Genomic DNA, 18,429 nt, shown 5'->3' with positions numbered 1-18,429 from the left:
TTCCAGTCGTGCGCAAGCTGACCAGAGAGGGGGAGGGAGGGAGAAAGGGAGGGAGGGAGGGAGAAGATGTATATAGCCTTCTACTCTGTCTGTCAATCCGACTCGAATTTTGCAATTGATTTTTAACTAACTTACCAGTGAGCGAGAAACTTGAACTTTTAAACACAGCTCAGAACTGGATGACAGTGCAACATTAACTCATCTTCTTGCCTGGTGTGTGGCGGAGGGTACTTTGTATCCCATTGACATTTTCCCCTTTTGGATGGCGGGAAGAACGATTGCTGGTAAGCCTCCATGTGAGCTCGAAAGTCCATATTTTTTACCTTCACGATCTTTTCGCAGGATTTACTTAGGAAGAAGCAGTATTTTGGTTTAGTTAGGTGAAGAGAAACTGAAATGAACCTGAACTTTAACACTTGTCTCTTTTAAAATCTCATCAAAGTGTATGAAGTCGATTGAAAAATTTCACGCACACAAGACTAAAAATCACAAGATAATTATTTAAATAAAAATGAATTTTTAATATACCACGTTTTTACATCAGACTACAAAGGAGTCATCACGGACAAGAGCAGTACTGAAGCTGCTGGAGTTCTGGTTATTCTTCATGTTTTACTATCCCTGTCAATATATATATTTAAGCTAAATATGCCCTCTATTAATTTGGGCCCACTCTATCGAATGGGTAGATAAATTCCACTTTAAAAATCATTTTGTTTGTAACGGGAAGCAAACCAACGGTCACCGCCGACAATGGGGGCAGCATGAAAGACGTGGCGAAAAGTGTTTGTTTAAGGTGTCTCCAGCAACATACAGCAAAAACTAAACTACAAATACCTGCCTTAACAACCGAGGAAATGCGCCTTACGACTGTTCATCTAAATAAAAAAAGTACATTCTCTATTAACTTCACAGTTGGCGCATAATTAAACTGTCTCTGGTCCTATCCGAAGCTTACATCTCTCATAGCCAGATGGCATTCTCGTCATCTGTCACTGATTTTCCTTTTAATTCTTATCTTTCACAGGAAGCGTGCACTCGCATTGTCTCTCACTGAGCGTCTCTTTCTGAAGACTATAAAACAACCGGCTTTTGTGGAATGAAAATAAAAAATAATTAGTTTAGTTCTTTTGATTTACACCTAGCCTAAAAAGCTTTCGTCAGGGTGCTGAGAAAACTATGTGCGTTTCTTATTGGCAAAAGACATGCCGATGGCGAACGAAACTCGTTAATCGTTACTAGAGATAAACCTGATATCCGTATGTCTCATCGTAAGTCGCAAGCCGATCCTCTTCAGTCACGCTGCGCACTTCGTAACAGCATGTTTGAAACGAGAACCGATTTTTGTCGACAGACACGAAATTCATCGCTGACGGATGTACGCCCTCAATGGAATTCTGCATGCCGATTATAAGTAGTCTTTTCCGAAGGTGACTCATTTACGAAAAGTAAAACGAAGCGATTCGGGGCATTTTTGTCGAGTTAGATCCACGAAAATTGAAAATAAGAAAATTTTCATGTGAAATTTCCTTTTTTTTTTTTTTTTTTCACAGTACGTTTCATTAAACGCTCACCGTGAGCAAACAGTTTCTGAGCTGGCATTGTTTTAACAATAACGAATGACACCTCAGTTGTGACATCTACTAGCTGTTTGTAAAATTCTAAAGGGCTACTCTCGTAGCCGACAGGAAAGAGGGGGAAAGCAGGGAGGCTTGAGATGAAGACACTCAAATCAGCCGCTGTTCTCGTCTTGAAAATTGGCCGGAAAGCGATTTCCGGGACGCCAACGATCGAGTTGGAATGCAGCGCCGGGATACTCGCTGAAGCTGAAACCAACTGGAGACCTCCAGCGAAGACAACGCGTCAGATGCCACTGATGCGTAAGCAAACTTTACTGGCCTTTCTCAATCGCGTTTTAATTTACACTCCGCATACTGCCTTACGTGGACGATTTTAATGTCATAAGGGCTCCCATAGTACAAAGCGTTTTGTTGCAATTTTAAAACGCCTAAATCCATTGATTGCGCTTTTAGCGGTTTAGACATAATGAATGCCGGCACCTCGGCTATATGAGTACTGTCGCTCGCAACGAGTCTGCTGTATTGTGGAAAGCAGAGATAAATTTTGCTGAATGACACCAGTTACTACTGATAAAGTATACCAACGGCTACGTCACATATGACCAATGAATAACATTAAATGCGCGTTTGAGGCCTTACTTTTTAAAGAAAATGCAAGCTTACTTGACAAGTTTCTAAATTTCTAACCCAAGGATAATGGCTATATCTGTGGGTAATTGGTGCTTCTTCGTGCTCAAACTCTTTTTGACCTTCCTACGACTCACACAAAAAGAATGTATGAGGGCTAGCGTGTGGTCTGTGTCTCTCGTACTTTCTGTGAGCGTCCTGTGATCAGGTTTTTGTTCGCAAAAAACTGCAAACCAATTGAAATTTAATGTGACCTTTGTGATTTGTACGGAAAATGAATAATGAGTGAAAGCCGAGTGAGGCAATGGTGCATGGTGTGGCTGACGAGCTGCTGATGAATAGCAGGGACGAAATTCGCAAAAATCGTTTCATGATTACGGAACATTTTTCCCAAATTTCACGGAGTCTGGTGCACGAAATCGTGGCTGAGAACTTGGATTACCACAAATTTTGTGCTAGGTTGGTTCCCAAAATCCAAACAGCAGACCACCAAAAGCAGAGACAGCTCTAATAGTAACCTTTCTGGAAGCTTACTTGAAAAGTGGGAACAAAGTTATCGATCGTATCATCAACTGTAAAAGAAAAAAGCAATAAATGGAATGGGGCACACAAAAATTCTCCCAATATTTAAAGAAGTGAAACTTCCTGGCAGATTAAAACTGTGTGCCCGACCGAGACTCGAACTCGGGACCTTTGCCTTTCGCGGGCAAGTGCTCTACCATCTTTTTTTTTTATTCACCAAAAACAGTAACAAAAATGGCTACAATGAAATGACGTAAATAAGGTGACAGATAATTGCAGTCATAAATTACAGCATTCAAAAAATGAGTCTTTAGCAGTAGCACAATTTAGCACCTTCACTGTCACCTTCAACTGATGGCAGATCAGCATGCACATTTTCTTCTTCTGCAGCCGGTTCCTCATCATCATTTCCCAGACCAAAATTAATCATTCAGTAAATCCTTGATGTGTGTTCCTTCCAGGGTAAATTACATGGACAGAAGAGAAGTCCCGAACAGCGACATCGCAAGATATTTCACTGCCTTGTTATTTTTGTCAGTTCCAGGCTTCTAAACGCATCTATAGGGAGTTCAAGATCTTCCTTTATATCAGACACCAGATGTTTCTCGCCATATTCTTGTATCTGCTGTACTGCTGATTTATTTTTCATGTGTGACTTGCAGGTGATGTTAGGGTCGGGAACGTGACCCAATCCATTCCCTCTCTACTAGGAATCCAGTTCCTAACCTATACCCATTCGGTTGAAGACAATTCGGAGCATGTTACCATATTTCTTATTGTGATTCTGATATTTGAATATTTTCTCGAATTCATTTTTCATATACATCCTGTAATCAATATGTTCATCGCTCCCAATATTGTTAAAAACATAACTTGTATATTTGCCCATTAACCAAATCACTGCGTTATTTTTTGCCTGAGGGTAGTAACTTTCCTCTGGTCTGAAGAAAATATTAGTCGGTACATTGTTTGCTGAAGTTCTTGTTATTTGAGCAATTTTCTCCCTGGTCCACCTCCAGTTGATAATCCGATCTCCACAAGTGTAACGATGAGGCACACTATCAACGAGGTTGCATTTGCTGCAGAGGTTTGTGTGACTTAAACCGATGGCAAAGAGACGCTCATTAGTGCTGATGATGTTATTGACTACCTTGTACCACGCTGTTCTCACGTCAGACGAAAGAACATCACTACTGATGTTCTTCCAGATCACATTCCATGCTATTCCAGCATATTTGGTTTCTATGTTATCTTTCCTTTCATGTTTCCGTCTTTCAGCTAAAATCGCCTTTGCTGTAACGTTTTTGGAGTTTAAAATCTTTTTGCTGAGATAACTTAGTTCAAGATAATACTCCCTAATATGTTTCAGCTTAAAACTTATTTTTTGTATATTTATCGGCGGCTCTACACTTTCTGGCCTGACAATATCGTATAGTTTTGCTGTAATGCACCCTGGATCATTACACATTATGCTCCATGTTCGTTTGACATACAATGCCATCGCTTTAGACTTGATGTCGGTTAGACCCATTCCTCCATTGCTTGGATCCAAAACTGCTGTCTTCACCGGCACTCGAAACAATTCCCCTTTCCACAAGAACTTTGCTAAGGTGCACATGATCGTCTTCGCCACCATTGATGGAATGGGGAGAACCTGTGCTATGTAGTAGGCCTTGGATAAAATATACGTGTTGATAAACACTATTCTCTGGAACTGGTCTATGCTACGTTGACTGTTTTCAATCAAAGCTCCTTTGATTTTTCTTGCCACCTCCCGCCAATTTATTGCTATCATTTTTAAAAGGGACGTTGTCAATGCCATTCCAAGAGCTTTGTGTTCATTAACATGGTTCGCCCACTCAATGCGCAAGTTAGCAAGCCGCTTTATATTTAGAAATTTACTTTTATTTTCATTTACCCTCGCACCTGATGCGGAACAGTATTTTGCAAGTATCATCTCTAGTTGTGTCACATCTGTTTGGTCTCTGATGATTACGCCTACATCGTCCGCGTAAGCACCAACCTCGGTCTTTGTTCCTTGAATGGTAATGCCTGTCAGCCTGTGCTGTAGCTGTCTCAGGAAAGGTTCCAGCGATATAACGAACAGGAGCATGGATAAGGGACTTCCTTGGGTAACACCCCTTTTTATTTCAATTTTTTTTGTCAGTTGACAGTTAACGGAGATTTGTGCGGTAACACCCATAGCCATGTTCTTGATGATGTCGATGGTTTTTGGCAGGAAGTCCATTCGGCGCATTATCTCTATCAGGTATTTGTGATTAATTTGATCAAATGCCTTATGGAAGTCTATGAAAAGCAGTCCACATTTTATGTTACTAGCCTGCGCTAGCGCAATGACATCGCGATACAAAGCCGCAGTTTGTAAAATCGTTCTTCTAAAAGCACAAGTCTGCTGTTGGCCTATGATGTCAGCAGTGCATGGTGTAAAGCGCTTGTTAATTACTCGAGCTATAATTTTATAATCTGAATTTAAAAGCGAAATCGGCCGTAGGTTGTTTATTTTTTTGCAGCCTCTGTTCTTCGGGATCAACACGATTTTGCATTGTTTGAACTCTGCAGGCACTGGCTTTCCTTGTAAGACTTCATTGACAATTTCGGTGAACTTTTCTCCTATTAGGGTCCAAAATCGTTTATAGAATTCAATGGGCAATCCGTCAGGTCCTGGAGATTTTCTAGCAGGGGAGCTGCACACGATTTCTAATACATCTTCCTTGGTGATGTCCGAAGAAATGTTCTCATCATCATCTCGCGATATTCGTGGAAGATATGTACCAAAGAGCTCATCGTATTCTTCTTCGTTTGTTTCCCCTGACGCATACATACTTTCATAATACGCTGAGATCTCTTTAATTATTTCCTTCTGGGTGGTGATTATGGTACCATCATCTATTTGAAGTTCATCCATGAAACTACTTCTTCTATTCTTGGCGTGTCTGACAAGGTGGTACAATGCAGCAGTCTCATCTTCAGTGACTGACTTTGCTTTGGATTTTATTTTAAGTCCCTCCAGTTCCTTACGTTTCAGACTTACCATCTGAGCTACGGAAGCACGACTCACGCACGGTACTCACAGCTTTACTTCTGCCAGTATCTCGTCTCCTACCTTCCAAACTTTACAGAAGCTCTTCTGCGAACCTTGCAGAACTAGCGCTCCTGAAAGAAAGGATACTGGAATTCAAAGAAGTGCTTGCGAACACTGTCAGCAAGAAAGATAATGGCTACTGCGTTTTGGGACTCTAACGGAGTGATTCTCGTTTATTTCCTTGAAAGTTGCACAACTATTAACACATGGAGGTATTGTCAAACACTGACAAAGTTAATGCGAGTGATACAAATGAAGCGTAAGGGAAAACTTCGTGCGCAGGTTTTGTTTTTTTACGACAGCACAAGTAAACAAACGGCCAATGGTACCCTACAGCTCCTTCGAGGATTGGATGAGAGGTGTCTCATCATGCAACATACAGCCCGGATTTGGCGCCGAGTGACTACCACCTCTTCCCAGCAATGACAGCTTGGCTTGCTAGACAACGCTTCGATACAGACGCCGAACTGATTGTCAGTAATAACTAGTGGTCCCAATCGCAGGCAGTAGGTTTCTACAGGCACGGTACAGAAAAACTTTGTGCCACGGTATGATGAGAGCCTCAATATGAATAGCAATTATGTAGGAAAACAGCTTAAGAGTGTACCTTTAAACCGTATATAATAAAATTAGGTTTTTTTCCATATTGTAAAGTTTTTTTTTATTTCAGAACGTCTGTTACTTTCTCGATAGCTGTCATATGATTTAACTCGTAGTCACGAACTAGTTTAAGTGTGTCTGATGCATACCACGAGCTGGTGACTAGGGAAATTTCCGTGATGGAAACACATCAGCTCAATGGTGACTGATTGTCCATATTAATGTGCTACAACACACTGCGAAAATCGCACTAAAATTCTGGCATTTGTCTTCGAATGTGTGGTGGTATGCGGATAAAACGGACGAAAACGTGGTTTGTTGCGCACTCTCTGTTATAACTAGAAACCAATGTCGAGTGCTAAAACGATGGCCGGCAACAAGAGAAGGGACGCAGGTAGCTCTCTGCTTCCGATTGCGCGTACTCTGATTTCACGTAATCTCTTATGGCACTATGAGTGCTACGTTTTTCACAGCATCAGGTCAGTATTTTTCTACATGGGCGTAACGTATTGTGCAAGTATAGAGTGCGAGGGATTTTTGAGGAGCAGTTGATGTAACGGTGTCTTGATTGAGAAATCCAGTACACTAACTGGCAGTCAGTTGGATCGAATCACGATGCTACATCTTTTTTTTTCATCTTATTTTATTTCTCGTAATGTTAAACTATTAATTATAAAACTTAATATGTTTCAACAATTCTATATATATATATATATATACTAGCCATTAAAATTGCTACACCAAGAAGAAATGCAGATGATAAACAAGTATTCATTGGACAAATACATTATACTATAACTGACTTGTGATTACATTTTGCCGGCCGCTGTGGCCGAGCGGTTCTAGGCGCTTCAGTCCGAAACTGCGCTGCTGCTGCGGTCGCAGGTTCGAATCCTGCCTCGGGCATGGATGTGTGTGCTGTCCTTAGATTAGTTAGGTTTAAGTAGTTCTAAGTTCTAGGGGCTGATGACCTCAGATGTTAAGTCCCATAGTGCTCAGAGCCATTTGAACCATTTTGATTACATTTTCACGCAATTTTGGTGCACAGGTCCTGAAAAATCAGTACCCGGAACAACCACCTCTGGCCGTAATAACGGCCTTGATACGCCTGGGCATTGAGTCAAACAGAGCTTACACTCGAAAACGGTGCATCCTACAAAATATTTTCAGAACTCCAGAATGAAAAAGCATAAAATTTCGCGTAGAAGGAACTACTCAAGAGCTAAAATCGGTTTAGCCATTCAGCCACGTTCGATTGTCAAAGAGCGGCATTTTTTACCGATTTCAAATAATGCATTGCAAACCAACAGCTGTACCTACACCACTTTATTCCTTTACTGATTTCTGATCGTAAAAACATCATCACCAGATGGAAAGCTGGAAGTTGCTGATTTACACATACATAGAGGTATAATGGCACTTGACGTTAAACTTCCCTCTGTCTCGGTTCACCAAATATTTGCTAATCATTATAGCAACTTATGTCAGAAGATCACATCACAAACTTGAAATATTATTTTGTAATTGTGATCTTCTGACATAAATTGCAGTGATGATTAGCAAAAAGTGTGTGAACCAAGACAGAGGGAATTTTATACTGAAATACCATTTACCGTTACATATGTGTAGATCACCGATGTCTAACTTTCCCACCAGTGATGATAGTTTTATGAACCGAAACCAGTAGAAGAATAAAGTTATGTTGGTACAGCTGGTCTTTTGCAATGGATTATTTCAAATACATGACAGGTATGGACTGTTGCTTCAAGAAATTTATTTCACTCATTTGGCGAAAAAGTGAGTTGTGCTGATCTTCCAACGCCTGTAACTAAAAAATTGCTATTCCAAACAAAAAGTTCCACGCATGGAAGCTGTAGAGCATCAGTTTCTGCATAAATTTTAAAATACACCCACTCCTTTGCAAAAAAAAGAGAAAGTAATTGCAGTGCTAAAGAAGAAACACGCATGAAAACGCGAGTACTTTGAGTTTTGTAAAAATTTGTAATTTCTACCATTATCTGTCAATAAAGGATATCAGTGATGTACTTCATTTGTTCCTTCATCAGTCCCTATCTGCATGGATGACCAGAATTATATTTTTGAAATCTTTTGAATCAACAGTATTGAGTACAACAAAAAATAGCTGTCGTGTAAAAGGAATTTATTGAGTTTTGTTAAAACGATCTTCATTTGAGAACGGAAGCAGTTACCGACTTCCAAGAACCTTTACCCATAATTCCAAAGCTTTTCGAATGTTCTTCTCCCTGATACCTCACACAAAGCAATGAAACGAAAAATACTATCGTTTACTACATTTTCGCCGTCCATTTTGTTAAACATCAGCATCAGGCATGACATTTTATCATATTACTTCTCTACCACTAACCCAGTTAACGAAACACTTTGCAGGCAGCGGTCACATATACTGCTGAACGTACCTGCAAAAGTATATCACTATATTACACACAGTTCAGGAAATATGACGATATAAATATTGAGATTCGTGAAAACTAGCTTTTCATAAAACGGAGCGCAAGTTATGCAGACTACACTCTTCCAGCTTTGATAATGAGATCACTTAGCGTCTCCCGACAAACTTCAAACATACCTTCAAACATAATTTCAAACCTTTTGTAAACTTTTTCTCACTTTGTAAAGTAATCAGACGTTTGAAGAAGTTTTACGTGAGAATTCAATTCTTTAAGTAACCGGTAGGTAGGAGGCATGGTCGGTAGGTAATGGAGGGATGGTTACTGGTGGCTCATATTTCTCGTGAATTTAAGAGTTGTGTATCCATTTCTTGAAGAACGGGAACTGTAGAAGAGTGTGAAAGTGGTCCAGCAGCGCCTGGATCACGTCTTCTAGGAGAGTTCATTCTCCCCCTAAACGTCTGTAGATGCTCAACATAATTTTGGTAGTGCTGAACTGCTAGCGCTTTAAAACCGTAAGGACGCAACGAAGACATATGGAATTAACGGGATATTCGCATAGTGACTGTGCCTACGCTTACGGATGCTTCTTATCTGTGAATACACTTGATTCGATGGAAAGGAAGAGGCAATGAATATTGCTATCGAACAATTAGTGCTGTTCCTTATCTTCTGCTATAGGTATGAATTCAGAAAGTGATTGATACGGAAGAGTTCATTATGAAATACGTCAGCAATGTTCCGAAGATGAGCGCACAGTTGCATGTTGGAATGATTATTGTTCGCCCGGAGCAGCTGGCTCGCATACAAGAACACATGATTAGTATCTACTTGGGACAGATGTTCTAACGTTTACAAAGTCCGACAGAATGAGGTCACATGGAGGGCAACTACGATCTGAGTGCGGGGAAAACTAGAAGTACTGCAAACATCTGCTTTTCTGTGGATATATACAGAACAAAAACGCCCAACGGCTTGTTTGTGACACTTGCACGAGCTGTGAATATTAACTTTGTTGGTTCATTGTGAATATATCCTAGCTAAGGAGATAAGAAATAACAACATAAATCTTAATTTTACTTCATTTCTACAAGTTAAAGTCACCTTGTAACTAATCAAAAATGTTCAAATGTGTGTGAAATCTTATTGGACACAACTGCTAAGGTCATCAGTCCCTAAGCTTACACACTACTTAACCTACATTATCCTAAGGACAAACATACACACACCCATGCCCGAGGGAGGACTCGAACCTCCGCCTTGATCAGCCGCACAGTCCATGACTGCAGCGTCTCGTCTTAGACCGCTCGGGTATGTAACTAATCATTAAACTTAATTAACACGACACATTTCGATGGTTTAACTCCATCATCAGGTGACAGTTTAAGTTCATCAGCATTGCTTTCGGCAAATCAAAGATAACGAAAATTCTGTATGTAATATAAATTTTTCGTTTTATTTTAAACAGCTCCCGAGGAGAACACACAATACCGATGGAAACTAACTACTTGTTAAAGGAGCACATGAGAGGAAAAGTCCATAGAAGTGTCGTGCAAACAACTGGGTGCTTCACTACAAAACCGCACAACCGCATATGGCCTGAATAAATCTGAACATTTTGACTAAAACCGAAATAGTAGTTGTTCCCCACCCGTCATACTCACCAGACATTTCACCGTGTAACTTCTCACTTTTCCCATGAAAATTAAATTGAAGTGGTAGAATCGCAAAGGGTACTACACACACTACCAAAAAAAGATGTCGAGAATGAATATCAAAAATGGCAGAAATGTTGGGATCGGATATTCACTCCAAACCGGCTACTTAAATGGTGGTTGTGATGGTGGTGGTGGTGGTGGTGGTGGTGGTGGTGGTGGTAGTAGTGCAGAATAAGATCTTTGCGAGACGTTCCGCCTAAGGTCCATCAGGGTCCGTCAGCGTGTAAAGTCACGTTCACTGCCGAAGGGGTGGTCTAGCTGCACCCGCCGGCGACTATAACTTAGACGCTCTGTAGCGTCATTGGATGACAGTTCCGGACTCAAGTTCCTGTCCTCGAGTTGTTCCTCAAGACATCCCCTACAACCATTCGAAATCTGTCGCAACATTTCTGGGACACCCTGTATAGATAGTCATTTTTCCATCGTTCCATTAGCGAATGGAACAGGAAAGGGAATGACTGGCAGTGGTGTGGCTTACCCTCCACCAAACCCCATCTGGTGGCTTGCGGAATGTGTATGCAGATGTAGGTGTAGACTGCTGAGCGAGTGGATGCAATGCCCAGGACCTCTAAATGCAACAGGTGGCTGTTACTGGCCGATTTTTCAAGAAGGGCGATTCCCACCAAGGAGGAAGTGAATTGAGCCTGTAAGGCAGCGTAAAAAGCCAAGCCAGAAGTAGGTGCGGGCCCGCGAGCAGGCAGCGTTAATGGACCACGGCATTAGCTGGGGGCTGCTCTGCTCGACAGCTGGTCTGGTCGCGCCTTGTGAAGCTCGCCGACGCCGGCGTGGGACGCAGGACAGAGACAACACCGCGGGCCTCCCTCCTGCTGCCACTGGATTCCAGCTGTCGCTACACAGTAGCCTAACGGCTCCGGAAACTGCCGCCCCGTCACGGTTTCGCACAATTTTCTGGCAGTGCCGGTGGGGGAAGATGCCTGCTGCTTTTAAGTGTCTCTTCCGTGGCAGATCTCGGCACTTCCGGTAAAAGGTACTGTATCTGTTGGTCGAAAGCTTTCAGTGCCAGACCTACGTCCTGCTGTTGTTCATATTTCACCAGATTTATTCAACAGCTTGTAATGTACCATTTCGAGATTAGTATACAATACTGCGGTTTAGCATAGCACCCGCTCGCTCGATATCAGTTTCATTTTGCACATTCGGTATATGGCCCTATTTTTGCATCTCAAGTAGCACTAATCATTCTTAGAGATATTTGGTGTCATACATAGAACTTAGTTTAATTGAATCCGTGTCCATTCTGTATAGCGTGATGTGTACAATTGTTTGCAATGCTATGTAAACGAATGTCACGTTTATCACTTTTGGTACAAACTGAAATAAAGTCATTTACATATAAAACGACGTGAATAGCATAAGAGACCACTAGAAGTAGAGGGAAGTTAGATTATAATTTAACTATGTTTAAAATTAATATTTTATCAAATTAACTGTCAAGAACATTAAGATGTATTTTTGTATTGAATGAATGCAAATTTATTAAATTTCATTGTGATAATTGTAATTACTCTTTATCATGAGCGCCATGGTGCCTTTCGTTTGATTTTGCAATTACTGTTCGTAATTGTCAATCGATTAAGATATTATTTGCAATTATGCATGTTCTGGTTTACATTATTTACAATATACACTCTGGTGACAAGTCACGGGATAGTGATATGCACATATACAAAGGCGGTGGTATCGCTCACACGAGGTATAGGGTGGGGCAAATAAAAGTGCCCCGGAGAACAAAGTTCCAGGGTACAAAAAAACTGTCATAAATTCGCTAACTGTGATCAAGACATTTGTAAATAAAAGAGCGTACTTCAAATAGGTTTAACAACATCAGATTTCATTACTCGGTTGCTTATCGCTTCATATTATGGCCCGATCCAAAACCTACCCATATCAACACCTGACGTCAGACATGAAAACTTTGGTTACACCCACACTCTACGATCCTGAAGAACCTCTACCTTACTCTCTACTACCACTCCTACATTCTGTGGCAGTTCGATCAGATTTATAACTCCAAATGGACTGTCCCATGAGCGAGGAACTGATGAGTGATGACCTACCAGTTTAGTCCATTAATCCCAACCAACCAACCAACCAACCAACAAAATTTTATCCAAGAAATGTATTCGCAATTGCGAAAACAATGACACTGCAGCTGTACAATTCGACACATGGAAACTTTATGCTGGTCCGGGACTCAAACCCGGATTTCCCGCTTTATGCGAGCAGTCGCCTTAACCACTTCGGTTATCAGAGCACACCTGCAGGACTGACCTAAATCTCCGAATGTCACACACACTCCTGCAATCTACAGTAGTCAGTCAGCCTCTTCCCGTGAGGGAATCACAACAGTTGCGCGAGTGCAGGACGTGGACACACGGTAACGCTTGGATGTTTGGGTCGGTCCTGGAGTCGTGCGTAGATAGCCAAAGTGGTTAAGGTGACCGTTCACGTAACGTGGGAAATCCGGGTCCGCAACACATTTTCGTGTGTCGCCAATAAATTGTAGAGCGAGATTCTCAGCGAATTCGCAACTGTACAAAGGTTTCTTGTATTTCGTACAGCGTATGTAATCCAGCAACTCTCGGCTCAATAGTGAGTTTCACGGTTGCTTGCTTTGGGCTCGCGCCGGCGCAGCAGTCGTTAAAGTGGAGTCTACAGATGTGGACGGTCGTGAACAGTCGAGCAGACGAAGCATTCTAACGGCAGAGTAGTAGTGTACTGAATGTGCGACTCGCGGTTCGGAAGAAGGAAGGAAGGGAGGGAGGGAGAGAGATTAGGGTTTAACGTCTCATCGACATCTATGTCATTAGAGACGGAGTACAAGTTCAGACTGGTTCAAGGATGGGAAAGGGATTTGGCGGTGCCGTTTCAAAGGAACCATCCCTGAATTTTCCTGGGGCGATTTATGGAAGTCACGAAAAACCTGAATCTGGATGTCTGGACTCAGATTTGAACCGCCGTCTTCCCGAATGGGAGTCCAGTTTGCTAACAACTGTGCCACCTCGCTCGTAGCGTGCCGAAATAATACTGTGAAGTAATACGTAATGTAGAATTCATTTCAGTATAGGTTAAATTTATGGCGTAATTTTTGAGAAATTATCTTCATCGTTAACGAATTTTTATATCTATCTATATGATTGCTGGTCGTGTCAACCAAGAGATTATGTCGCTGGTGCAAGACCATTTGCCAGTGCTTGTTTTAGAAGTTGTTCTACGTTTCGTCATTCTTTTTCTGGGTTGCGACGAGCTAGTGAGCTGTAAGAATTATTGCTGATCCTGGAATTTCCTCTTACTGTACGAAGGAATGATTGGCTTGCCGACTCTAGGACCTGAGCTCCCAGTATTTCCGCTCATGTGAAACACAATGCCAAATAAAACACAAAGATACAGAAAGAATTCCGTATTACTTCTAGTTCGCAACCGTATTGCAATGTCGAACTAATCTAAATTTGTTAAAGTTTCTTCGGTGGTGTTGTATAATTATCTTTGCATATCAGGAGAATTCAATCCAATGGATCTGATTACGTATACTTGTATATGGAGTTATGATAGTGCTACTGATTGCCGGTCGTCCTCCAAGATTGAAAGTAATTTTTTTTTCCTGAATATAAAAATCTTATGGGATGATTTTTTTTTCTCTAATAGAATTACAGCTTTCGACAAAGGAAATAATAAATTTTTAGTAAATCTCAATCCATTGTGTTTAATGAACTCCACATAGACAATCATCAGATGACGCTAGTTAAGTAACAATATACGACGGTTGCAACTTTAATAGTGGCAACTAATTACAGCTTGTACAAAATAGATACGTGTTTCATAGTTTTAATGACCTTCAAAGTAGTCACCAGCATTATGTATAACCCGTTTCCAGCGATGTGGAAATCGTAGGATACTCTATGCAGTGCCAATTGCGTTGACAGTTCGAGTGGCGCGGTCTGTTGCCCGACGAATTTGTAGCAGTTCTGAAGCGAATGCCGTGAAGTGTTCCTTCAGTTTATAAATCGAGTTGAACTTACGAGGGCTTAAGTCAGGGGAGTGCAGTAGGCGGCATAGCACGTAGCAGCCCCATCAGTCAAACAAATCGGTAACACCTCGCACTGTCCGTGCTTGAGCATTGTCCTGCAAAATGATGTCAGGTCCTGCAGAAAGTGTCATCACTTCTGTCTCTATGCTGTTCATTTTTGGAACACAACCTACGACGAGCTTAGAGACAGAAGTGATGACACTTTCTGCAGGACCTATCATTTTGCAAAAAATGGTTCAAATGGCTCTGAGCACTATTTGACTTAACATGTTAGGTCATCAGTCCCCTAGAACTTAGAACTAGTTAAACCTAACTAACCTAAGGACATCACACACATCCATGGCCGAGGCAGGATTCGAACCTGCGACCGTAGCAGCCCCGCGGTTCCGGACTGCAGTGCCTAGAACCGCACGGCCACCGCGGCCGGCTATCATATTGCAGGACAATGCTCAAGCACGTACTGATTTGTTTGACTGATGGGGCTGCTAAGTGCTATACCACCTACTGCACTCCCCTGACTTAAGCCGTCAAGAGTTCAACACGATTTATAAACTGAAGGAAACACTTCTCGGCGTTATCTTCAGAACTGCTACAAATTCGTCGGGCAATAGACCGCGCAGCTCGAACCGTCAACATAACTGGCACTGCTAAGTGTATCCTACGACTTCCACATCACCGGCAACGGATTACACACAATGCTGGTGACTACTTTGAAGGCAAATGCCGGGATGGTTCCTCTGAAAGGGCACGGCCGACTTCCTTCCCCATCCTTCCCTAATCCGATGAGACCGATGACCACGCTGTCTGGTCTCCTTCCCCAAAACCAACCAACCAACTACTTTGAAGATCAGTAAAACTTTGAAACACGTATCTATTTTGTACAAGTTGTAAATAAATAGTTGCCACTATTAAAATTCCAACCCTCGTACAGTCGACAAGGAGAGGAGTAATTACCAACGAAGTAAGCAAGCAGGGGCTCACAAGATCCAACGAATTTCAATAAATGTGTCGTACTTCGAGATGTGTCTCTTCTCTGCGCCCTCGTTGGATTTAAAAACAAAAAAGACAGCATTAACATTTCACTATCATTAGTGAATTAATCTCTTGAATCACACATAAATGTTTCATCTCCCCATTTGTTTTCTATTGAGTTTTGTATTTCAGAACAATTATCCTGCAGAGCGGAATGCTGTGAGAATTGCGAGCCCAACTCCTATCCATACCAGGATCTTTACCTGTTTCCCAGAAGTGCTACGTTCCCGCGCGAAAGTCTGTGGAGGAGTAAGAGGGATTGAAGTTTAGAGTAATGAGCCGGCATCAGAGGGAACAGTCGCAAAGCTTTGAGTTCGAGTTGTACTGCGGCGGAGCGGTACACAGTTTTATTTCCTTCAAATTAGCGATACTGCCGACCCTCCGACTGGACTTTCAAACACGGGTCATGCCGATTCTAAGGTTTACGTGCTGTCACTCTCTCTGCGTCTCTCAAGGAGCATTTTGTGTACGTCATCGCGTGACGTGCAGCGCAGGCAGTGACGCGGGTGCTTGCTTGTGTTGCAGGTCGCGGCGGGCCATGGAGACAGCGGCGGTCCGCCCGGGGAGACGCCGGCCTGCAGCCATCCCCGTGTCGCCGCCCCGGGTGCCCACCCCCGTGCCCGCTGGGGATGCCAGGTGAGGCGGTACTACTGGCGCTACACTACAATGAACCAAAACATTAAGACCACCAGTGTCACAGAGTGCTGATGCACCTTTGGCGCCGGTCGATGTGGCCGAGCGGTTCTAAGCGCTTCCGTCTGGAACCGCGCTACCGCTACGGTCGCAGATTCGAAACCTGCCTCGGGCATGGGTGTGTGTGATGTTCTTAGGTTAGTTAGGTTTAAGTAGTTCTAAGTTCTAGGGGACTGATGACCTCAGATGTTAAGTCCTATAGTGCTCAGAGCCGTTTGAGCACCTTTGGCGTAATACAGCAGCGACTGTTTGCGGAATTGATTCGACGAGTCCTTGGTAGGTGTCCGGAGGCATGTGTATGCAAATGTGTTCGCGTAAATTACGGGTCGATGGTCTGTGGATGTGATGCTGGCGCTCGATAGCATCCCAGGTATGATCCATCGGGCTTAGTTAAGGCTAATCTCGTCACCAAAACATAAACATAAGATCACAGCCATGCACTTCAAATCACTACAACACGTTTCTGGCCTTGTGACACGGCCAGTTATCCTGCTGGAATATGTCATCGTCGCCGGGGAAGACTCAAAGAGGTACAGATAGTACGCAGAAATTTTCAGGTAGTCCACAGCTTTCATGGTACATTCGATAACCACAACAGTTTCCATGGGGAAATAAGTAGTTCTCATAACATGCAAAGATCAGCACATTCCTCAAACTGGGGAACTATCAAGAATGGGGTTCCACAAGGGTCAGTCTTGGGTCCTTTGTTGTCCTTAATATATATTAATGACTTGCCATTCTATATTCATGAAGAGCCAAAGTTAGTTCTCTTTGCTGATGATACAAGTATAGTAATCACAAGAATTAACTGATGAAATTGTCAATACTGTCTTTCAGAAAATTACTAAGTGGCTCCTTGTAAACGGACTCTCACTGAATTTTGATAAGACACAGTACATACAGTTCCTTACAGTGAATGGTACGACGCCATTAATAAATATAGACCTTAATCAGAAGCATATAGCTAAGGTAGAATATTCCAAATTTTTAGGTGTGTCCATTGATGAGAGATTAAATTTTTTTAAACACATTGATGATCTGCTGAAACGTTTGAGTTCAGCTACTTATGCAATAAGGGTCATTGCAAATTTTGGAGATAAACATCTTAGTAAATTAGCTTACTACGCCTATTTTCACTCATTGCTTTCATATGGCATCATATTTTGGGGTAATTCATCACTGAGGAATAAAGTATTTAGCCGGCCGAAGTGGCCGTGCGGTTAAAGGCGCTGCAGTCTGGAACCGCAAGACCGCAGGTTCGAATCCTGCCTTGGGCATGGATGTTTGTGATGTCCTTAGGTTAGTTAGGTTTAACTAGTTCTGAGTTCTAGGGGACTAATGACCTCAGCAGTTGAGTCCCATAGTGCTCAGAGCCATTTGAATAAAGTATTTATTGCACAAAAGCGTGTAATCAGAATAATAGCTGGAGTCCACTCAAGATCATCCTGCAGACATTTATTTAATGATCTAGGGATATTCACAGCAGCTTCTCAGTATATATACTCTCTTATGAAATTTGTTATTAACAACCAAACCCAATTCAAAAGTAATAGCAGTGTGCATAACTACAATACTAGGAGAAAGGATGATCTTCACTATTCAAGATTAAATCTAACTTTGGCACAAAAAGGGGTGAATTATACTGGCACTAAAGTCTTTGGTCACTTACCAAATAGTATCAAAAGTCTGACAGATAACCAACAAGTATTTAAGAAGAAATTAAAAGAATTTCTGAATGACAACTCCTTCTACTCCATAGAGGAATTTTTAGATATAAATTAAGAAAAAACAAAAAAACAAAAAAATATTAAAAAATAAAAAATAAAAAACACAAAAAATAAAAAAGTTGTTAAATTAACTAATTATGTCATGTATTGGAAAATTTGACTCGTTCCACATCATTACGAAATATCGTATTCATGATCCTTGGAACTAGTATTAATCTAATCTAATCTAATCAGGTGAATGTCCGATCTAGCGTAATAAGCTCTTGGGTCAAAAAGTTGGTCACCCCAGTGCGCACGCACAGATGAATCATAAGGCCTTTACAGTTAGCGCAGCGAGCGAGTCACGTGCT

At 41.8% G+C, this 18,429-nt stretch overlaps 1 protein-coding gene across 1 annotated transcript in view; it reads left to right on the top strand.

Annotated features, from left to right (window-relative positions):
• Nucleotides 1-18,429, top strand: part of LOC126195601 (probable basic-leucine zipper transcription factor K) — a 778,093-nt gene that overhangs the window by 675,215 nt on the left and 84,449 nt on the right. Inside the window, exon 3 of the mRNA XM_049934227.1 lies at nucleotides 16,185-16,295. Coding sequence (XP_049790184.1) covers nucleotides 16,198-16,295 — 98 coding nt within the window. The 5' untranslated portion in view covers nucleotides 16,185-16,197. The remainder of the gene's footprint in view (nucleotides 1-16,184; nucleotides 16,296-18,429) is intronic.

The sequence above is a fragment of the Schistocerca nitens genome, chromosome 7, assembly GCF_023898315.1.
Source record: "Schistocerca nitens isolate TAMUIC-IGC-003100 chromosome 7, iqSchNite1.1, whole genome shotgun sequence".
NCBI classification, from domain to species: Eukaryota; Metazoa; Arthropoda; class Insecta; order Orthoptera; family Acrididae; genus Schistocerca; species Schistocerca nitens.
The sequence above is the reverse complement of the archived record's forward strand: the minus strand, read 5'-3'. Positions and strand labels throughout refer to the sequence as shown.